Source organism: Peromyscus leucopus, chromosome 14, assembly GCF_004664715.2.
Source record: "Peromyscus leucopus breed LL Stock chromosome 14, UCI_PerLeu_2.1, whole genome shotgun sequence".
Taxonomy (NCBI): Eukaryota; Metazoa; Chordata; class Mammalia; order Rodentia; family Cricetidae; genus Peromyscus; species Peromyscus leucopus.
In genome coordinates, this window is record NC_051075.1 from 21,186,648 (window position 1) to 21,210,799 (window position 24,152).

The 24,152-nt window shown below is 42.2% G+C and overlaps 1 protein-coding gene across 3 annotated transcripts in view; it reads left to right on the forward strand.

Moving 5' to 3' along the window:
- The window catches only part of Nubpl (nucleotide binding protein like), a 202,465-nt gene that overhangs the window by 34,814 nt on the left and 143,499 nt on the right, over positions 1-24,152 (forward strand). For all 3 annotated transcript variants that reach the window (XM_028869690.2, XM_028869685.2, XM_028869687.2), the window contains one exon: positions 7,338-7,428. In XM_028869690.2, coding sequence (XP_028725523.1) covers positions 7,338-7,428 — 91 coding nt within the window. The remainder of the gene's footprint in view (positions 1-7,337; positions 7,429-24,152) is intronic.

A 24,152-nucleotide genomic window follows, 5' to 3' on the forward strand; every position in this document is an offset into this window, starting at 1 on the left:
GTCCAGAGGCAAAAGATAGGCAGGATAATATAAGTTAAGGAAAGCTGGCAAGAAACAAGCAAACTAAGGTCAGGCATTTATAAGTAGGAATAAGCCTCGGTGTGTGATTTATTTGGGAGCTGGGTGGCGCCCCCCCCCCCACTATAAGAAACAACAAACAACAGTGTGCCGTGTAAGAGAGAGTGTACCAGAAGGACGAGCTAGTGCACAGGCTGGTTGGTACTTTTCAAGGAACAGTAGGAAGGCTTCTGTGGCTTCTCGATGAAGTGGGTAGTGAAAATCCATGAGTTAGGAGGCAGGAGGTGAGTTGGAGAAAGAGTTCACTCCTGGGCCTAACTGTGACTTCATTTCTGGGCCTCAGCTTTGTTGTCAGTTTTTTTTTTTTAAAGGTTTTTTTTTTTTTTTTTTTTTTTTTTTTTAAACATTTCTTTGGTGTGTGTTGTGGGGTGGGCGCACACACACACCATGGTGCGTATGTGGAGATAGAGGATGGTTTTGGGGAGTTGGTTTTCTCCTACCATCGTGTGTGCTCCGTGGACAGAACTCAGGTGGTCAGGTCTGCAATGCCCTTACCCACTGAGCCATCCTGCCAGCCGGGCAGTTTCTTTAGAAGACGAAAGTAACTCTAAAATAAAGTTTCAAATTAGAAACGGTTCCTTTCCTTCGTTTTTGCTTTCTCAGCTCTCTCATAAGCAATGCGTGTGTCATTTAAGACTCTTTTGTACTTCCGTGAGGCCTCTCCAGCTGTGCACCCCTGTCAGGTGAGCCTCATCCTCCTTCAGGTGCCCTTGTTCCTCCGTCTGTCTTGACTGAACTTGGAGATTTAGATACCCCTTTGACAAGCAGTGGGAAACTGCTCTCTGTACTTTGTTCAACCATTAGTTCCTGACAGTCAGATTCCTATTTAATCCCAGCTAACAGAGTCAGGAAATGTGCTCTTCTCCAGGAAGAGACTGAAACTCCTTTGACTGACAGTTTGACTTAAAGATAGGCAGAAAGATAGAAAGAAGAGGCTTGGCTCAACTCCAGATTGAATAATACCAATTACCAGGCTAAGATTACATTGAATATAATATGCTGGGAATCATGGGAGTCTTAGTTGGGTACTTCTGTGGAAAGGACAAGCTTAAGGCAAATCTGAAAGGCGTATTTACGTAGGAATAATTGGGTGGGAGTGCTCTAGGATGCTGTTTTGATGGGTTATATTAGTAGACAAGAGGGATGAAAGGAGCATGTCAGAAGCTTTACAATCTTCAGGGTAAATCCTGCCGCAAGAACAAAGCAGGATCTACACTGTTGTTGCCGCCTTTGAAATCCAGCTCAAAAAAATAGGACAGGTAGGCTCTCAAATTGCAGCTTTCATGAGGGGTAATGAAACAGTATAATCACTCTGAATAATTCTGCCAGCTTTTACAGCTTTCACAGGTTGGTATGTATATATTATCAAGGAACAATCCAAAAATCTAAGGGTGTCTCAGGGTTTGGTTTATTTTGTGTTATCTGCTGGGTATTGAGACCTGCAGGAGAGTCAGAAAAAGAGTGTGTTGTTAGATGACAGGACATTTAGCTAAGTTTATGATGATAAAGATGACAGTTATAATAGTTAAGTTTGCAGTTGCTTTTGCTAATAGTAATTTAATTTGTTGGGTATGCATAAGGTGTTTGTGGTGATTGTTTCTTTTGAGTCTGGCTAAAATTAAAGATACAGAAAATTCTAATTGAAGCTTTCTTGACCTAGTATAATTATTCTGATAAGAAGGAGGTGGAAAAATATTTTGAGACTTAGTTGAACACTGCTGCATACATTTATTTGTAACCTGCCTTGTTTATATATATGTTTTTCTGTAGAATAGAATTGTCTTGGAATTTAAATTTAAAATTTAAATCAAAGACTATTTAGATATTAAACATAGAAGCCTACCTAACAATTGTCATCGTTAGCTTCTGGTGGTCAACTTGACGCAGCTGGGAAAGAAGGACCTTCAGTTGAGGAATTGCCTGCACTGCTTGGCCTGTGGGCGTGTCCACGGGGCATTTTCTTGATTGCCATTTGATATGGGGGGGTCTAGCCCATTGCTGGTGCTGGCTCTAGGCAGCGCCAGCTCTGCTCAGGTGGGCCCGGGCTTTGTAAGAAAGGTGGCTGAGCAGCCAGCGGAAGTAAGCTCGAAAGCCGTGCGCCTTCATGGTCTCTGTTTTAGTTTCTGCTCCAGGTTCTTGCTTGAGACCCTGCAATGACTTCCTTCAATGATGAACTGTGGTCTTGAAGTGTAAGCCAGATAAACCCTCTCTTCCCCTGTTGGTTTTGGTCAGTGATTTCTCATAGATAAAGGAAATTAAGACTGAAGTAATGAAGTAAACTATAAAGAACAAATGATGTATAATTGTCACCTTTTGAATGTGATTGAATTATACATTTGAAAATGGAGTTAAGCTTATTTTCATAGGAATGGTAACAGTCATGGCAGTTTTAGGTATGATATTATTTAATTCATGAAGGCTTTGGTGTTTCCATTAATGGACAAAGATTTTTACTTATTAATGTCTAAACTCTAAGCAAGACAATGGTAAATTGGCTCTGGGAAAATAGTCTGAAAACTATGGTCTTTATTGTTCAGAACAATCAGCCAGTTAAGGATGAGGAAGTCGATCTTTTCTGAGATAGCTCCTTTGACATTAGCAGAGCTGTTTTCCAGGCAGGAGAGGCCTTCTTTTGAGTTGGTGATCATGGTTGTTGAAGAGACTCCCAAAACATTATTACCATTGCCCCTCAGAGGTGGAGTGTAGGCCCCTCTTGCTGCAGACACCATGCTCTGCAGACCCTAGGGCACAGAGGCCCCTGAGCTGGAGCTGACCGGAGAGCCTCTTCCCTGTGGCCCAGCATTCTTGGTATCAGAAGGCGCTATTCCAGGTTCTAAAGGAGGGAAGCAACCACCAGTCCTCCACAGCTGCGACGCCCATGAACCGCGTCAGTGACCAGCACGGCACAAGGACCCTCTAACTGCACTTACCGCCCACTCAGCTGCAGGGAAGCCATGCCTGGTGCTTGAATCTAGCCAGCTACAGAGGTCTAGTGAATTTGTGTATCTTGGAGGAGAACTTACAACCTCCACTTTACTCAACCAGCAGAATTCCTAACTATGATCTAAATATTTGTCTTTATATCAACGTATAAGTATAGTCTTCACTCCTCTTCAAGGAAACTTCTCTTTCCACAGATAGAGACCATTATAGGGAACCACAACCAATCAAAATACAGAGTTGTGTTGTGAGGTTTTATCTTCTAGAAATGTCAGAAGCTACACCCATAAAGTCTCACGAATATGACTGCCTATGCATGAGCTCAGCAATAACAGTAGACATGTGTGTGTAGATGGAGTGGAGGAAGACCAGACGGCCTCAACCCTACTCAAAGAACTACAGGCAACTAAGGAAAGCTGAGAGTGGGAGAAAATATCTGCCCTAGGGAAGAGCACACTAATTGGTTATTCAATACCAATGGTCATCCCTGAAAACACACATACAAGTAATATTATACAGACTGAGCAGGTTGTATTTATGTATTTAGGAGTATATACATATGTGTGTGTATGTATATAACAACAATTAATGAAAAAGAGAAAATAAGAAAAATACAGGATGAGGGAGGTGGGTAAAATAACAATAAAGATATCTGAAAAAGCAACAAGGAATAATATTATTAATTATTTGCCTTTAAAAACCCAGTAATGCACACACAATTCCATGTATAAATATACATATATAGTTTTAATGAACTTTTCTTATCTGGGCTGATGGCCTTGCTCTAAGAGCGGAAGACCACCTAACAAAAACTCCAGTCCTAGACATGAGAAGCCCCCTTTTGAGTTGTTGGTCAGGATTGTCCAAGAGACTCCCCTAACATACAGCCTATTGCTGTTGCCCTTGGCTCTCCCCAGAGGTGGAAGGTAAGTCCCTATTGCTGAAGACATTACCCCCTTCAGAAATGGCCCAGAGGCCCTGAGCTGGAACTGACCTGAATGTTCCCTCCCTGAGGACTAGCTTTCATGGCATCAGAAGATGCCATGCAAGCTTCCAAAGGAGGGAGGGAACCAACAGTCCTACCCAGCTTTGATGCCTATGCACCACATCAGCAACCAGCATGGCACCATAGTCTCACAGATGCAGTAGTGGCACACATACCTTGGCAGTAACCAACAGCTTTCCAATTGGACTTCAAACCTGCTCAACAAGAGGTGTGCCCTGCCTGGTACTGGAAACGTGGCTAAGGAAGTCATGGTTATTGGAGAAGAATCAACAGCCACTAATTTAATAAACCAGCACAGTCTATAAACTTTTATCCTTATACACACAGGTAAGTGAATCTTCATCCCTCATCAAGAAAACGCTCTTTTCAAAAAATGGAGGCCAATATAGAAAACCAGTGTAGAAAATGTAGAGTTGTGGATTCCAGTCCCAATGGGTACATCTGCAAAATAGTCCCACAGCTTAGGCCCAGGGAACATTGAGGAACCACATATGAACCACAAGGATTAAAATATTTTTGAGGTAACTCTTTAAGGTGATATTATAATCTCAAGAAATAAATAAAAATTGGTCAATATCTTTCTTTTAATAATGTATTTTGAATTAAAATAGAATCACATTACTTTCTGTCTTCCCTTCTCTCCCTCCAGCCCTACCCAGCCTCCCTCCCTCAACCCTTTCCAGGTCCCCTTTCGCAAGTTGGTAGCCTTTTTCTGTCACACACACACACACACACACACACACACGTATACACAAATATGCATAAATGCAACTTTCTGAGAAAAAGATGCATCACTGTTTAAGTCTTTTGTAATTAGATTGTGCTAAGATTCTGGTGGCGATAGATGAGGTTTGCCTTGTGTTTGATTCTGCTTCATCCTAAGACAGAAATCACAGAACAACTAAATAAGACAAAACATGGTTACTGTGGTGTTAGTCTCCATTCTTCTTACCATAGTAGGGATGACACACCTTGGTATTGCTGCAAGGATTAAGAGAGGAATGTAAAGTCTAAACCTTGTGATCATGCTCTCCCTCTTATTTTTGTGTGTGCCAATGCATGTTCGCCATCTTCATCATGTATGTGATGTCTGTTCTTACTACAGCAAATGTGACAGCAAATCTTGATCTGTTTCTTGTACTAAGGGTTCTTGAAGGCCTGGTTTTCTCCTGGAAGATCAGATAGAAGATGGATTCCCACACTTTGAAGGGAACTTTAAAAATCTAGCAATGATGATATTGGTGCTGCAGTCTTAGGTAGGACCCTTGGTTATTGTCAGGTCCAAATTCTGCAAGTTAGACAAAAGCTGGGGTTCATGAAGCTGGTTCCCCTCTACCAAAGGAACCAGTCCCCTATCACTGGCAGAAGGGACAAATGGCTATCTGTGGTGTCTGCTGGTAAACCAAAGCACACGCTGGCCTCCAGGCTTCCTCAGTATCACAAGTACCTGTTACACATTCCAGAGACCCTCTCCTTTCATGGCCATGGCTAGTCTGCTGGTCATGTTCCGTGTTCTCCTTTCTCTCTCTGCTCTGGACTCTTTCAGAAGCCTCTGGTGTTGCCCTCCCCCCATACCTACAATAAAAACCTGTTCATTCATTCCTTGGAGTGGTCATGTCCTCAGTTTATACAGTTATGTTCTTGTTTGGCTAGAACACTAATTTCAAAGGCTGAGTTATTTTACTTGAAAAGAATAATTAGATCACTTTGAAACTTGGAACCTCATTTCTTCAAGTTACTGTAAAACCAACATTAATATAGGAAAAACAACCTTACATTTTTTGAGATTTATTATTTTGTAGTGGTTTTTTAGTTCTTGATGTTTTCACAGAAATAATCCTACAATGAGATAGTATTAGAAGAAGCTTAGATTTTTGTGTTAATGGCCCCACTTGAAATCATTCACAGTAAATTTAATTCCATTGTAGCCCTACTAAGTTCTCCTGTGGATAAAGGTAGCAAAATTTCTCAGGAATGTTCTCCTTTTACAGACATGACCTCAGTGCATTAAAACTAAATTTTATACATAATCATCTTATTAAAAGCAAAATACTCTTTTTTGCATTCTTAGATTAGGCTGGGATTTCTTTCTCTTTCTTTTCTTTTTTTTTTTTTTTTTTTTTCTTTTGGTTTTTTGAGACAGGGTTTCTCTGTGTAGCTTTGCACCTTTCCTGGAACTCACTCTGTATCCCAGGCTGGCCTCGAACTCACAGAGATCCGCCTGCCGCTGCCTCCTGAGTGCTGGGATTAAAGGCATGGACCACCAGTGCCTGGCTCTGCTGGGATTTCTTTACAGACAGACATCAATCTGTCTTCACACCCAGGAGACCAAGTCACAAAGGGACTAAGTAGTTTTCTTAGAACTGTGAATTGAGTCAGTGTAAGATTAGGAGTGTAAATGTTGAATTTATCTTGTTTTAGATATTTACAGAACCAGCTGATGGGGGCTGAAAAGTAACTGTATGTCTGGAAACAGGTATCATGGAAGACTTAGGGTTGTTTCAGTTTCTTGAATTTTTTGATATGGAGAGATTGTGAGTGTTCTCTTGCTGGGGTTTGGGGTGGGTGGGAGGAGAGCTGTAGACCCAGTGAGGTCCAGTTAGTATTAGCATGTTATGTGGATGGGAAAAAACAGCAAAGACGGATTTGGAGGTGGAGGGAAAGACAACGTATTTACAAGCAGCAAGTTTTGTTTTCCATTCCTTGACGAAGTTGCTGATTAACTCTTACCTGGCAGAGACTCATAGGCTCTTCTGCCCTTCTCGGCTGGAGCAGGCATCATAGGAAACAGTAGTTGGCTCTTTCCTAGTCCTCCAGAAGGCAGGCCTGTGGACTTAGCTGTGGTTTGTGTGTGAGGGGCCTGTGTTATGTCTGCAGTGGCCTTGTTGACACGGCCCTCTCTCTCTCTCTTGCCAGATGTGCAGCCGAATTCCTTACTTCCTAGAATAGAATCTGGTCTCCATGGTCTGCTTTTCATTTTAGAGCCTTCCAGAAGTCAGTGATCCATTGTCTGGGGTTTCATTAGGCTTTCCTAATCATTCCAATTCTGTTTGTGTTTTACTTCTTCTCCAAAATCATGTTTAGACCAAAAAGGTCTTAGTTTTCTTGAGACTGTACAGGAGACCTGAACAAATCGGTTATTGAAATACAACACTAATTTAACAAGTGTCTTAGGTAGTTTATGCTTTTACTTTCTGTTGTTTATGATTTTGGAATATTTTATGTTTTCTTTTTAATAGGCTTATTGCTGTGTAAACTTTTTTGTCCTGTGAACATTATGAATAATCTTATGGTGAATTTGGTTTTCTTGCAGTCCAAGACGGTTGGCTTGTTAGATGTAGATGTGTATGGCCCTTCCATTCCAAAGATGATGAACCTGAAGGGAAATCCAGAATTATCACCGAGTAAGTACAAAAGAAATAAATAGTACCTACTGACTGTCAGGGACTTGTTTATATGTCATGTAGTGCAGCAGATCAGAAATCATGTAGGCATCAGTCTCTCTGGGTTTGAATCTCAGTTCTGTCTTTGACCAACTGTGTGGCTCTGAGGAATCCATCCTATCTTATTGTGCCTTGGCCCCTGCGCACACAACAGTCACAGTTACTGTGTGAAATAATGTAAATGGGACAGTTAGAACAATTCCTAGTACTAGTACATGATAAAAATATCAAGTATCCATTATTTACAGTACATATATACATGTATGAGAATATTTGAGTAGAAATATATTTGTTTTAAACAAAGTTATATTTTACAAACAGATTTTTGTCAAATTTTTTTTTTTCTCTGTGTAGAGCACTTGGTAAGGCTGGCCTCGAACTAAGACCGTCACGCCCGGCTCAAAACAATGGTTTCTTACCGTGTGGTTTTAGTGCCATTGGTATAGGAAGAAGTAGCTTTTTGAATAAATCTTAAGTATTTTCACTGTTCTTGTTACTACATATTTTGTAATGCTACCAAATATAAATATAGAGTCTTTCTGTTTTTTTTTTTGGTTTTTCGAGACAGGGTTTTTCTTTGTAGTTTTGGTACCTGCTGTCCTGGATCTTGCTCTGTATACTAGGCTGGCCTCAAACTCACAGAGATCTGCCTGCCTCTGCCTCCCGAGTGCTGGGATTAAAGGTGTGTGCCACTGCCGCCCGGCCAAATATAGAGTCTTAAGTATAGGAAATACAGTCATAAAAATGGTAAAAACTGGTTATTAAAAATGGTTTTATGTGAAATTGTTCTAAATAAAATTGATTTCTAATTGTTACAATATATAAAATTGAATAATTTCTTTTTTATAGACCTTCTGCTTTCTAGAACAAAATATGTGTATTTATATATTTATTAGGTTATTAAGGTTATTGTATTATTTTTATTGTAATTCAAATTGATTAGGCATTATTTGTTCTATAAGGTGGTTATGTATGTGATTTATTTGCAGGCATCAATTATGTAGAAGTTTAGATTATTCTTTATGAGACAACAGACCTTAGGGGTCTTATATGACCTTAGGGGTCTTATATGACCTTAGGGGTCTTATACAACCTTAGGGATCTTTTGCAAAGGCCCCTTCTATAGTTGTTTTCTTATCTCATGAAAACACTTGAAAAGGCTTCTCCTTTGGTGCAGCACAGTTTGCAAACATGTGACACGAACCCTGATGTCAGTGTCACCAAGGAAGAGTGCTGATGACTTCAGGCACTCTGAACATCTGTGTCTGTAAGGACCAGCGTGAAAACTGACCCACATCACACAGGTGTGGTGCAGAGCGCAACCCTCCTTTTCTCAAGCAGCACTTGAAATGAACTTCAGTGGACTAGAAACCTTGGAAAGCTTGAAAAGCAGAACAAAACAACAGCTTCAAACTCGTTCTGTGCTGCACGGTGGTCTTGGTTCCCTAGGAAATAAACGGATGACTTAGGTCTTCCTTGACAGTGTAAATTCTTAAAGCCCCAGCAGTAAGTTATTTTTTGAGTCTTACAAAACTTGGTACCATCATACTAGTAGACCTTTTGACATTTCTGCACGTTGTCATGTTAATTTGCCCTATCCTACTGTTACAGAGAATACAGCACAGCATAAAATTATCTAACAATATTGAAAAACTATGAGAGACATGTTTAGGCTGGAGATAGGTTCCAGTGACCTGGAACTTCCTCTTCCTGGATTGAGCTGGGAACCCCGGAGGCCAGTGGCTTCAGTATTGCCTCTTTTCTTCATTATTTACATTGATGCATGATAATGTAGTTTTCATTGATTTGCTCATTAAAAACCCAGTGGTAGAGTGTATGGATTATGATTTTTCCTATTCTCCTCATAGTCTTTTCCTTGTTGAGAGAATTCCACAACCTGTGGAATTAGGACATTATAGACTTGACTACCAAGAGAAATTTCGCATTTGATTAAGAAAAGTGAATTTAGTAATTGATGTAAAAACCCAAGTTTATAATAGTTTTTGGTTTCTTTTTAGTTTTTTAATTTATTTTTAATGAAAATAGATTCTTCTCTCATACAATACATTATGATCACAGTTTTCCCTCCCTCCACTCCTTCCAATTCGGCCCCCCTCTTCCCCACATCTACTCCCCTTTTTCAGAAAAGAGCAGACCTCCAAAAGACAACACAGCCAAACAGGACAAAACACAATATAATAAGACAAGGCCAAAAGCCTCATGTAGAGGCTGGACAAGGCAACTCAACAGGAGGAAAAGAGTCCCAAGAGCAGGGAAAAGAGTCAGAGACACACCCGCTCCTACTGTTGGGGGAAGTGCTGTGGGATGGTATGTCAAATTGCTCTGATTGGTCAATAAATAAAACACTGATTGGCCAGTGACCAGGCAGGAAGTAGGTGGGACAAGGAGAGAGGAGAATTCTGGGAAGCAGAAGGCTGAGGCAGGGAGACACTGCAGCCACCACCAGGATAAGCAACATGTAAAGACGCCGGTAAGCCACCAGCCACGTGGCAAGGTATAGATTTATAGAAATGGGTTAATTTAAGCTGGGCGGTGGTGGCGCACGCCTTTAATCCCAGCACTTGGGAGGCAGAGGCAGGCAGATATCTGTGAGTTTGAGGCCGGCCTGGGCTACCAAGTGAGTTCCAGGAAAGGCGCAAAGCTACACAGAGAAACCTTGTCTCGAAAAACCAAAAAAAAAAAAAAAAAAAAAAGAAAAAGAAAAAGAAATGGGTTAATTTAAGATATAAGAACAGTTAGCAAGAAGCCTGCCATGGCCATACAGTTTATAAGTAATATAAGCATCTGAGTGATTATTTTATACGTGGATTGTGGGACTGCGGGGCTTGGTGGAACCTGGAGAGAAGCCCTCCAGCTACAGGGTTCTACAAAAACACCAAGCTGACAGCCATGACATGTATGCAGAGGACCTGGTGCAGACCCATATGGGTCCTGTACTTGCCATTTCAGTCTCTGTGAACCCATATGAGTCTTGTTTAGTGGATTCAGTGGGCCATGTTCTGGTGTCCTCCATCCCCTCTGACTCCTACAGTCTTTCTCCTCCTCTTGTGGGGTTCCCAGATCTCTGAGGGGAGGGATCCAATGGAGACCTCCAGTTTAGACTCTGTCTATATACTGTCTGGCTGTAGGTCTCTGCATCTGCTCCCATTTGCTGCTGAAGGAAGCCTCCCTGATGACGAGTGGACAAGACACTGATCTATGAGTATGGCAGAATATCATTAGGAATAATTTTATTGATTTTTTTCCCCCCCAGTTATGTTTGGTTCTATCCTAGGCCTCTGGGCTATCCAATTTCTGGTTCCTGGCCATCCAGGCAGTGCAGTGTGTGGGCTTCCTCTCATGGCTTGGTCTGAAGTTAAACCAAACATTGGTTGGCCACATCCAGTCACCATTGCCCCAGCATATCTTGCCTATAGCACAATTTCTGGTTATTATGAATAAAATCACAATGAACATAGTTGGGAAAATGTCCTTGTGGTAGGATGGCACGTCCCTACCCAAGAGTAGCATAGCTGGGTCTTACAGTAGATTGCTTACCAATTTTCTGAGGAGCTGCTATATTGATTTCTATAATGACTGTACAAGTTTGCACTCTCACCAGTAAAGGAGGAGTGTTCCCCTTGCTTCACATCCTCACCAGCATGAGCTGTCACTTGTGTTGTTGATCTTGGTTACTCGGACAGGTGTAAAATAGAATCTCAAAGTAGTTTTGATTTGCATTTCCATGATGGCTAAGCATGTTTAACATTTAAGTGTTTTTCAGCCATTTGAGATTCCTCTATTGAGATTTAGATTTGTACCCCATTTTTAATTGGATTATTTGTTTTTTAATACCAAATTTCTTGAATTCTTCATATATTTTGGATATTAGACCCCTCTCAGATGTGGAGTTGGTAAAAATCTTTTCCCATGTTGCCTCTATGTCTGATGTTGTCCTTTGCCTAATGAAACTGAAGAGTGTAAGGACACCATCAGTTGATAAAGTTCCATTTATTAATTGTTGATTTTAGTGCCTGTTCTGTTGGTGTTCTGTTCAGGAAGTTGTCTCCTCTGTCAATGCTTTTTGTGGTATAATCTTTTAGTACACTGTAAAGATGTGTCTGTGCCTAAGGTGCCTTCTGATTGGTTTAATAAAAAGCTGAACAGCCAATAGCTAGGCATGAAAGGATAGGCAGGACTTCTGGGCAGAGAGAGGAACTGGGAGAAGAGTCTAGGCCTGGGGATTTCACCAGTACACTTGGAGCAAGTGGGGCATACCATACTGAGGAAAAGTAAAGGCCACATGGCAACATAGGTTAAGAGAAGCAGGTTAATTTGAGTTATAAGAGCTAGTTGGGGACAAGCCTAAGCTAAAGGCCAAGTTTTCATAATTAATAAGAGTCTCCATGTCATTTTTAAGGGTCTGGAGACCCAAAGATAGTCCAACAAGAAAGCTTGCTACAAACACTTTCAAGACTGTTTGTCACTTTCTTTTAGGGATTTTTCATTTCCTCTTTAAGGACCTCTATCATCTTCATATTGTTGGTTTTAAGGTCTTTTTCTTAGGCTTCAGCTCTGTCAGAATACTCAGTGCCTGTTGTGGTAAGATGGCTGGGCTCTGGTGAAGGCATGTTTCCCTGGCTGGTACTGTGTTCTTATGCTGATGTCTATGGGGTGATTATACATCTAGGTACTGATTTCTGGGTTTATCTTGGTTGGGTGGGAGTTTTGTTCCTTGGTTTCTGTTTCCTCTCTGGGTTTTCAGAGAGTGTGTTGGCTGTGTGTTGTCTATTTTACTGACCTGCTAGGCTGGTGTGTTCACAGGGAATGCTTGCTGGTGTTAGGGGCTGGGGGAAGGGGAGGCTGGGGGAGATAGTGTGTTGCAGTGCTAGGGGTGACCCTGTGAATTGGGTCTGGGGGAGCAGAGAGAGTGGAGAAGGTCCGCGGGCAGCCTACGTGGTCATGTGGCAGGTGTAGCCTGTGGTTAGGCAGGGGGCGTCTGCCTGAGTTGGGTGTTGGGACACAGCCATTAGGCGGGGAGGGAAGGCCAGGGGGACATGGTCTGTGGGATCCACAGCGGGTGTGGACAGGGAGCAGGGCAAGCTTTAGCTGGTGTTCTGTTGCAGTGCCAGGGGCAACCCTGGGCATTAGGTCAGGGGAACAGGGAGTGGAGCAGGTCTGCGGGCAGCCTGCCTGCTCTGCTGGCCAGTGTTTGCTTTCTTAACTTGAGAATGTCTGTTAGTTTTTCAGTGGTGAGTTTTCTGTTATGCCAAATCTGTAGTGTGATGCCTAGCCAGTTTGTAGAAAGCATACGTACATGAACGTCAGCAGGTTGACACTGTTTTGACAGCCAGTGGGTAGTGGCTGAAACTTGTGTTATGTCTGAATATAGCCTTGTTTTTAAAAAGGACAAATGCCAATTGCTTTTCATTTTAATTTTTGAAGTAACAGTACTCAAATTTCATATTATAGTCTAGCCAAAGTATAATCTGAGGCATAATTGACGAGGAGGTTTTCAGTTGAAGTGGCAAATAAATCCCAAGTGGTAGTAGTTGCTGTGGTTACAGATAACGGCTGGCACACCTGGTTTCATGTGGCTGCCAGGCACTGAACTCAGGCCCTACAGGAAGGAAGCACCTGCCCCCCGAGCCAGCACCCCAGCCTCCCGTGTGGCAAGGTTGAGCTTTTCTCCAAGCTTCCTAAAATGCCATTCGTTGGTTGACAGGTCTGCTTTTGTGTTTTGTAACACTAGTTTACTACCGAAATACCTGTAGATTTATTGGGTTTAGTTTTTATTGAGGAGTGTCTTTAATGTACTGAGCTAATAAAGTGGGAAAGTTTTAAGACCTGCAGAAAGAGGTTACTAAAATGGAAATGTCAGATGATTTTATTGAGGATCTACATGCAGTGTGTGTGTTAATGACTAAATAGGAAAAAAAAAAATGAGGACGATCCACACTAGTCTTCTATTGTCGTGAGATAGTAATTTTAAATTAGAGTGTGGTTTTCTTCTACTCTGTCTAGGGGCGGATGCATATGGGGCTTCAGGGAATTCGGAAAATCAGCATGAGAAAATAACCTTTAATAGCACTTAGTAAATGAGGAAGGGACACAAGTCCCCCCCCCCCCCCCAGGTAATTTAAATGTGTGAAGGATGTGGGTCAGTTCTAGTTATAAAGAGATTTTAGGGGTGTTGTTAAAGCTGTTAATATGTCTGTCTTAGTCTGACTCCAGGGTGGAGAAACCAGAGCCTCTGACTGACAGTTTGCTTTGGGCACTGGCCTGTCCTTGTTCCTGGCTTCATCGGACCCGAAGCTCCTCTGCTTATCTTGAGGGAGACTCAGGGCTGCATTTGAGAAACCTTGTTTTTGTTTTACCTGCTTGTCAGGATCCTGCTCTGCTTTTCTTTACACTTGGAATATTATGGCAAGGTGACACTCACCATAATCAGGGAAAGAATCTTAAAAGATGTTTGTTGATGCTTTGGACACTCTGTCCCTGAAATATCTCAGAGACGGGGTCTGTGAAGAATTTCCTCCTTGTAGTTTATCAGGGCCAAAGTTCATCCACGTTTCTGCTTGGTGTGTACGTGTGTGTTCTAGTTTATTGGATACACTTGACCTAACTACCTGTGTAGCGTGTAAACTCCGTTTTCCTTTGACGTCCTGGAGCTAGGACTGGCCAGCTCTGCTGCACACTGTCTGAGTTGGGTCCTGCAGCTGGTGTGGTCAGTGAGGAGCACTTGTTAAGCTGCCAGCTTTTAGGCTACTGTCTGTTCCGCTGTTGCTTTCGTAGGTTGACAGCAAACGGTGCTGCTTAGATACATCTGTCCACATGTGACATAGGCCACAGAGCTTTGTGTTGGGGATTAGCACCAGCCCCCAGAGGAAACCGAGTCCTGTCACATCATACTTTGCTCATTGCGTCCGAGGGCTGGCTTCAGGATGCATAATTACTGTAAGTAGACTGTGTTTGTCATGTGGTCTGTCTGTTAAGATCATGTGTATTTTACATTTCTCTGTTACAGTCTGGTCTCAGCTTAAACCAAATCAAAAGATCTTCTTCTCAGAACCTTTGATCTTTTAAAATGTTTCTTGAAATCTTAAAGTTCTAGTTTTTACTATCTTTTCTGGTGAGAAAAGTGAGAAGAACTTAATATTCTTAGCAGAGCAAAGATAAGCATGTGAATTTATGAATAATGCTTTGTTTATGTGACTTATGATGCCTCTGCTTTTGAATATTATGCCCATTACGGTTAATCCATAGTTACCTTAATAGTTCACTAGACACCTTAAAAATGTATGTTTTCATTGAAGGAAAGTAATCTGGTTAAGTAGGGTGTAAATTGAGTTCTGAAGATGTAAGATACATGAATCAGGAGACCCATAGGAAAAGGCATGATGGCATAAATCATGGAGAGTTTTGATGGTCTGGGCTTTGCAAGGCTAATCCTTCCAAAAAAAGAAAAAAAAAGAGAAATGATGTATAACACTCTCTCTCTCTCTCTCTCTCTCTCTCTCTCTCTCTCTCTCTCTCTCTCTCTCTCACACACACACACACACACACACACACACACACACACACACACACACACGGTGGGAGGCAAAAGAAAACATGAATTTTGGAGAGGATAGATTTGCTCTGGTAATACTACCATGCATAGCAATGCTGTACTTTGCATAACAGTACAAGGTTTCTTCCATAGTGTCCATGGTAGTGACTCAACAATTTGTTCTTTAAAGGATATTTGGTATGTGGCATGCCAGAGGAAAAAGAACATGCCGTTTCTCTGAGAGACTTCGTTTAGCTATTACCCTTCTCCCATTTTCGCTGTGGAAACCTCACTGGCCCACTAGTTGTTGTCCATCATAGCCTACAGTTATATCGGCCCTTTCATTCTCATGAAAAGGGGCAGAATTCAAACCCTTAACATCGTTATGACGTTAGTGTTTGCAGTGCTTGTCCTTACCAGCAACAACGCTGATTGCCACTGCTTAGTTCCCAAGCCTCAGCCCTCAGCCTCGCCTTGCCCTCAGCCTCGCCTTGCCCTCAGCCTCGCCTTGCCGCCTGGGTGCCCCTCTGCTTCCTCGTCACATGGCCTCTGGCCTGTCAGGACCATGGGGCGTTATTCTCTCTTCATAGGAAGCCTGTGCCGCCACCGCCTTCCTCCCCCAGTCGATCTTCCTCACAGCTCTCTGTTGGAATTTTCTTCCTCCGTGGTTTCCAGATGTTGGCTTTTTGTTGTTGTTAGGCTTGTTTCCTCTCATGCTTCATATATAATGTGTGTGTGGTCAGTCATAGTTGACTTATGTCTCTCATAGTTACTCTTGCTATATTTTTGGTATGCTAGCTGAAGAAGTAATTCTCTGCTTTGTGTACTTTAGATAAATTGCAGGACTTTTTTCTCTCTCATAATAATAAAGGTAGCTTAAATACATTATCTTAGCAGTTACTCATTGTGGTATATTTGACTGGCTATCTTGGACTATCTTTCTGCCTCATTGTTTTTAAGAAACAAAACAAACAAAACAAAATTAACGCTGTATAGTTAGTACCTTCCCTTTGAGCAGTATGCTCTGTGGAATGGAATGTTTTCTAATTTATAATAAAATATTTTCATCTGCTAGGTATGTCAGTCTTGTCTGGTATCCTAGCTCTGAGCTGTGTGGCATTGTTCTCTGCTCATTGTAAAGGATGGAGTTCTTTGGGGCTGAATTTGAGCCATGATGACAGTAGCAGTGTTCAGAATCCCAGCTCTAGGACCTTGGACATCGTGGAGAGCGAAAAGGAAGTGTAAATGAGCAGACCCTATAATCGTTCTCACTTCGTCCCCGTTGCCATGTGACGGTCGTGCATGGCCACTGTATGAATTACTTTTCTTATCTTTGCAACTAAATGTCTGAGCAAAAGCAGCTTAGCAGGCTCACAGTTCAGAGGAATGCCATCCATCATGGTCGGGAAGACAAGACGGAAGAAAAAGCCTCTTCCTTTTTCCCTTTGTACTCAGACCAGGAGCCTAGAGGCTAGGCTAGTGTCAATGTATTCAGGATGGGTCTTTCCTCTGTTAAGCCCTTAAAGACATACCCAAAGTTGTGCTGTAGATGTAGCGGTCTTATTAAATAAGAAACACAGAACCAAATGCAGAGTTAAAAGCTCAAGAGGTCAGAGCAGTAGCTAAGAGCTGAGACTAAAACCACCTTCTTACCACCCGCTGCCGCTGCTGTCTTTCCCCCAAGAAAGAGAGCTACTTCCTGTGTGTTTGTCTTTTTATTGACTTTCTGGTCTGCCTTCTTATTGGTTGTAAACCCAACCACATGACCTCATCATCACTGCCTGTCTATACAGACCTCCAGGTCTTCTGTGGTTGGTATTGAGATTAAAGGAGTATGTTTCCAAGCTGGCTATGTCCTTAAACACACAGACTCTGCCTGCCATGTGATCGGATTAAAGGCATGCGCCGCCACCACTCGGCTTCTACTGTGGCTTGCTATTAGTCCTGACCCCCAGGCAACTTTATTTATTAACATACAAATAAAATCACATTTCAGCACAAATAAAATATCACCATAGTGTACTTTATTAATGTCATAGGTCTATCTTTTCGTTTTTCCCTTTACTTTATATATATGTATTTGAAACAGGATGCTATCATGCCCAACAACGCCATAGGTGTATTTATTATTGTTTTGAGATAAATTCTTACTATGGAGTTTTAGGCTGATCTAGAAGTTGCTATGTAAACCAGGCTGGGTTCACACTCACAGAGTCAGTGTGCTTCTGCCTCCAGAGTGAAATGAAAGGCATTCACTTGTCTCTTGTTTTAGCATTGTGGTGGCAACCAGTTCTTCAGAGGCTTGAACCAGCTGCACAGAGTAGTCGTCACAGTAGCTGCTTCTTCAAGCTTGTACATCGTGTACCTCTCAGCTCCCATCCATAGTGAGACCCCATCTCTGAACAACACAGTGCCTGGGCCTGAGAAGATAGAGCCTTCTTTCCAAATATCAATGCCCTGAATCCAAGACTATAAAAGGATTTGAATGATCTCCCCAATCTATTAAATCAGTGCATTTCAATGTTTTATTTTAAGTAATTCTATGCCTCAAGGGAATATTTGTATGATTTTTAAGAAGTTATATAAAATAAAATGGCTGGTATATGTTTTTACTGGTTTTATCCTTTCAGTTTGGTAACTTGGTTTTCAAATGTAAATTTGGACTGGGTGGTGGCGCACACCTATAGTCCAACTCTTGGGAGGCAGAGGCAGGCGGATCTCCATGAGTTTAAGGTCAGCCTGGTCTACAAAGTGAGTTCCAGCCACGGTGTGTACACAGAAAAACTGTCTTGAGAAACTAAAAAAAAAAAAAAAAAAAAAAAAAAAAAAAAAAAAAGAAAAAGAAAAGAAAAAAGTATGTATGTATATATAAAATAAAGTATTTATAAAATGTAAATTTGGTGATATTAAAGTCTAAAGCTGAAAATCTATGTTTGATCCCTACTCTGAGGTTTGTGTGGTAGAAACATTAGGATGACATTTGGAGACCCAAGGACGGTGACTATGAGTCAGTATGGAGCCTTTAGAAGACTCCTTGGAGGAGGTGGCACTTGAGCCAAGCTTGGCAGATGTGCAGGCTAGGAGTGCTTCATGGAAGGGCCGAGGAGGCGCAGTGATGAGGGCTGCAGTGGGGGGAATAAGTGTTTAACGCTCCAGAGTGTAAGGCATTTAGCATGACTGAAGTGATAGCCTTTGCGGGTGACTTGAAAGAGGAAGAGGAGGGCCAGAAAGGATGCTGAAGGTCCCGTCGTAAATGCCTGTGTTGACGAGTGGAAGTGTGCTTCAAAGGGTGTGAGAAGCCATCGCAGTGTTTTCAGTGGTTAATGGCAGTTTCACATCCTAGGAGGGTCACTTTGGCAGCTGTGTGGGTGAAGGTTAGGAGGACCCGAGGTAAAACAGGGGCCTGTTGGTAAGCTAGTTCCATGATCTAAGTGAGCTGTGATTATCCCGATTAAACACGAGGTAGTAGAAGTGGAGGGCAGACTTAAATGGGTGCTGTTAAAGAGACCGCACGAGAGTTGGGTGTGATAGAGTCTGCCTGTAATCTCGGCCTGCTGGGGCTGGGGCCGGAGGTCATGAGTTCTAGGGTAGCCTGGACTCTATAGAAAGAGCCTGAGAGAGGGAGAAAAGGAGAGGTAGTGGGATGGAGACTATGAAACAGCGGAGGGGAGGTGGGGTGAGAATACGTGCTTGGTACTTTACTGTAGATGAGTAATAAAGGTACTTAGGGCTTCAGATAGCTGTGTCATTCATCAAAATAGAGCTGATAGAAAAGGAATGCATTTAAGTAGAATGTGGTGAATTAAGGCTTAATTATGTTGATTTTGACATCTGGAGGGTTAGTAGGTGGTTGACTATTTAGATTTCAGGAGAGCTCAAGAGAGAGGACTTTCACCAAAGTTCTTTCTGGGGAACCAATGAGTTTATTGAGTCTACTTACAGAGCCTAAGTGAGGGCTTACTTACCAGTAGTGTGGGCGTTCCTCACCGGGAAGGCCACACCTAGAATGCTTTTACCCAGTAGGGGTGAGGGCTGCCCTGTAGCCATGAAGATGAGCACACCCCCATCTTCCTAGGATTATATACTTTCTCTGTCCCCCCCATCTTCCAGGATTATATTCTTTCTCCGCCCCCATCTTCCAGGATTTTATACTTTCTCTGCCCCCATCTTCCAGGATTATATACTTTCTCCCCCCCATCTTCCAGGATTATATACTTTCTCTGCTCCCCAAGGCAGAGTTGCAGACAGCAGATGGTAGGGAGCATCTTGTGCCCCTCTCCTTGAGGGGCTGTAAACAGTCAGCTAAGTCCAGCTAGCACAATCCTTTGGCACAGCTGTGTGGTGGTAATGTGTTCCCCAAAATATTGTGCACCATAATAAATTTATCTGGGGTCAGAGAACAAACAGCCACTAGATACAAAGGCTAAAAAATGGTGGCACTCACACCTTTAATCCTAGCACTCCAGAGGCAGAAATCCCCCTGGATCTCTGTGAGTTCAAGGCCACATTGAAAACAGCCAAGTATGGTGACACACACCTTTAATCTCAGAAAATGAGCCTTTAATCCCAGGGAGTGGTGGTAGAAAGCAGAAAGGTATATAAGGCGTGAAAACCAGGAACTAGAAGCATTTGGCTGGTTAAGCTTTTAGGTTTTGAGCAGCACAGTTCAGCTGAGAGCCATTCGGATATGAGGACACAGAGGCTTCCAGTCTGAGGAAACAAAATCAGCTGAGGAGTTAGCCAGGTGAGGTTAGCTGTGGCTTGTTCTGTCTCTCTGATCTTCCAGTGTTCACCCCAATACTTGGCTCAGGTTTGATTTTATTAATAAGACCCTTTAAGGTTCATGCTACACAGCTGTACAGCTGAACTCCTCAATATAGTAGTTGCTTGGCTTAGGGGATACTCATGCAACACAGTATGTATATGTGCATATATATGTTTGTGTGTATGTGTATGTGCATGTATGCATGTGTATGCATATGTGGGAAATAATTAAAGTTAGTTTAGATCTAGTGGATCTCAATCAGTGATAATTTTGCCACTCAGTAGAAATGTGGGAATGACGGGATATTTTTGATTGACATAACGATAGAATGCTATTGGCGTCCAGTGCATAGAGGCCAGGGATGTTGCTGAAGCCTCTACATGCTCCAGACATCCTCACCCAGCACTGCATCTGGCTAGAAAAAGCGCAGCTGCTGAAGTTGAGAAAAACATTTAAACGAAGTAGCTCAAAAATTTTAGAAAGTCAACTATTTTACCACGAATAGAACTTTGGGAATTATGAACCTATGGAGATCTGAGAAAGAGCAATTGAATACACAAAAAGAAGACAGAGAAATAGAGGCACTCAGAAGTCGGGGAAGGAGATAATTTTGGGATGAAGTGACAACAGCATTAAGTGGCTAGATATGAGATGAGAATGGAAAGTTATATTGTAAGCTTGCTCACACAGCCATAGTTTCAGTGTACATAGCTATTATTTTAAGACTTCTGAGTATAGCTTGTATTGTGCTTCTTGACGGAACATGTCTGACCTTTAGGAAATCCATCACTTAAGGAATCATTTATTGGACATCTCTATTACAGTACAGTGATTTGGTCTAGGGAGAAAGATGGGCAAGGCATGCATCCATACTCAAAAGAGTCCAAAAGTCCAACAGGAGAGATTAAGAATGCAGCCCAAACATGAGTGCTATGCCTCTGTAGGATAACTTGAAATCAGATATGGTGACATCTCCAACATAAGTCCTTTTTTAAAAAAACAAGTTTGTTTGTTTGTTTGTTTAACATCCTGGCCGAGGTTTCTCTCCCTCCATCTCCTCCCAGTCCCTCTCCTCCCATTCCCCCTCTGTTTCCACCCCCAATCCCCTCCTCCTCCATTTCTGTTAAGGAAAGGACAGGTCTCCCATGGGATAAACATGGCATATCAAGTTGCAGTAAGACTAAGCACCTCCCCACGTGTTAAGTCTGGACAAGGCAACCCAGTATGAGGAGTAGGGTCTCAAAGCCTGTAAAAGAGTCAGAGACGGCCCCTGTTCCCACTGTTATGAGTCCCACAAGAGGACCAAGCTACACAACTATAATTTATATGCACAGTGCCTAGGTCAGTCCCATGCAGGCTCCCTGGTTGTCAGTTCAGTCTCTGTGAGCCCCTATGAGCCCAGGTTAGTTGATTCTGTGGGTTTTCTTGTGGTGTCCTTGATCCCTCTGGCTCCTACAATCCTTCCTCCCTTCCTTCAGGATTCCCTGAACTCCGCAGAACAACATTATTCTTTTTGTTCCAGATTGTTTTTGTTTTCTGTGGTCTTTGTTTTCTTTGTCCTTCTATGAGAATTTTAAGTTTTTCATTTCTGTGATTCCTATTATTGGAATTCTTATGGGAATTGTATCGAATCGTTAGATTGGTTTGGTAGTATAGCTATTTTCATCATAATAATTCTTAATAGTAATAATAATAATAAATCCATGAGCATGGGAAATTTTTCCATCATCTAGTATTTTTCTCAATTTTTTCAGTGATCCTTGAATTCAGACTTTTAATTTGAGTTTAGTTTTAAATTACATTTATTTATTAGTGCGTGTATATGTGGGTGGGCACATGTGCTACACAGTACTTCAGTGGAGGTCAGAAAGCACCTTGTAGGAGTTAGTTCTGTCTTTCTACCATGTGAGTCCTTGGGATCAGACTCAGGCTGGGCAGCAAATGCACTTGCTCTCTAAGGCATTTTGCTGACAAGTTGTAGCTTATACATGGTTTTATAGCATCACACATTCATCATTTGAAGGATATCAGTTAATTGACTTATATTGACTGGTCTTTTAAAGTTTTGTATATTTTGTTACGTGATTTTTAAAATCACATTTGTTGATTAACATTATTGTCAAACAGTTTTTTAAGTATTAGGACTTTGTCAAATTCATGTTCAGATACAGCGTTTTTAAAGATTTTATTTACTTGAAGCCTTTCCTTTCTTCCTTCCTTCCTTCCTTCCTTCCTTCCTTCCTTCCTTCCTTCCTTCCTTCCTTCCTTCCTTCCTTCCTTCCTTCCCTCCCTCCCTCCCCCCTCCCTCCCTCCCTCCCTCTCTCTCTCTCTCTTCTTTTTTAAAGACAGGATTTCTCTGTGTAGCCCTGGCTGTCCTGGAACTCACTCTGTCAACCAGGCTGGCTTCAAACGCAGAGCTCTGCCTGCCTCTGCCTCCCAAGTACTGGGATTAAAGGAGAGCACCACCACTGCCCACCATCATTTTTTTAAATAGACAGTAAATAGTGTCAGTTGTACTTTTGAAGTAATTGCTTCATTTTGTACGACAAATACCCAACTCTCAGTAGCCTTTATTGTCTGTCTGCCTCCCAGGTAAAGATGATACCCCATGAAGAATACATAGCTCTAGCTCACCGTGCAGCTCACACTGCTGCGAGGGCTCTCTTGGGGACAACCATTGGAATTCAAAGGTGCCTTATTGTATTCCCCCTGTGCCACACACACCGACAAGACCCGTTCTCCAGAACTGAGATTTAATAAATCAAAGTAGCTTATACTGCACAGATCAGCACATTTTCGGTGGGTCTGCTTTTCCCTGTCAGTTCCCGGCAGTGAAGAACACAGTGACTGCAGGCTGCCGCTCTTGTGACGGAAAGACTGCCATCTTCGCCTCTCATGCTCTGTCTTGTCAGTGGAAGAGAAAGCTGGGTGAGCTCCCAGTACCATGTCTTCCCTCCACATGCCGCCTGGTGTTCCTGTGGGAGCAGTCACGCCTCTATGTGTTATGTTGGAAGGTTTTGGTGATCTCTAGAGAATCGTTAACCGTGTTCGGTTAACTGATGGTTCAACCAAAAGGCAGAGGTCTCTGGTTTAGTAAGGGTCGTTACAGGTTTAGGGTGCTGTGGAACAAGGTTTTGTTCCTTCTGAAGTCCCGTGGAGGTGAGTGCTTTATAGGCAGAGCCGTTCCATCTGGAGTGTGGAGCATCAGCTACGCAGCGGGAGTCCTGTGGAGAGTCCCCTGGGTCCTTTCTTTCCTTTTTCCTTTCTAGTGGTGTTGAGATGTCAACTGTTGAAAAACCTCTAAATACACCCTCAAAGCTATTATACTTGAATATGATGGTAATAAAGCTCTCAAGTCATGTTGGAATAAAGATGAAAATTGTCCCCAAGCTGCTTGCAGTTGGTTAACACACACAGATGCAGCAGTGTAATGAATGGCATGCTAGCACACAAGTGCTTTAAATACTATGCAAGAAATCAGAGGAGGGCAGGATGGAGGACTGGGGAAGTAGAGAAGGGTTCCGTGAGGATGATAGCCTAAACCAGACTTTAAGAGCAATGCGGAACTAGGCCTGGGGTTTTCACTGCTGTGGTAGGAAGACCTTGGACTTCAGAGTGAGACTGACCCGGTCCCCAGTTACGATGATGCACTTAAAGAGCATCTGTGGGTTGAGGGTCACTTTGTCTCTTCCTGTGACTTGTGAGACCTTTCCTCTGGCTGATGGGAACATAAGCTGTCTCTGTCTGTGTGCACTATCTGGAAGTACACAGCTTCCCCTCCCTGGTGATGTTTTCCACATCTCACTTGTTAAGACTTGTCAGCTTCCTTCTGCAGCTCTGGGATTTTCTCTCTAATTAGCTCTCACCTTTTTGTACCCTATCTCATGAATTCTAGTTGCCTTGGTTTCCCGTAAATTTGACTCTCTTTTTTTCAGTATATTGAGGATTTATTGCCCTCTGTTTTGGTCTTGAATGGTCAGAGCGGTGAAATCGGGATGCTGTAGGTCTTGTCTTACTTGCTTCTCTCTTTTCAGGGCTAGTAGCTTTCTGGCTTATTGACCATGGCCTTCCACGGACTTTTGTCCAGTTTCCTAGTGTTTTAAAGTATTTTTGTATTTGTGCATGTATATATGGACAAGGTTTCAGGAGTAAATTCCATTCTTTTAACTATTTTTAAAGTTTTTCTACATTATCTTATCTGTCTCTCCATCTATCCATCCTTCCATCCATCTATCTACTATCTGTCTGTCTATCTATCATCAATCTATCTACTATGTATGTATGTATGTATCTTTCAATATATCATCTATATATCTATTATCTATTTATCTATCTATCATTTATCTATTTATCCATCCATCTATCTAT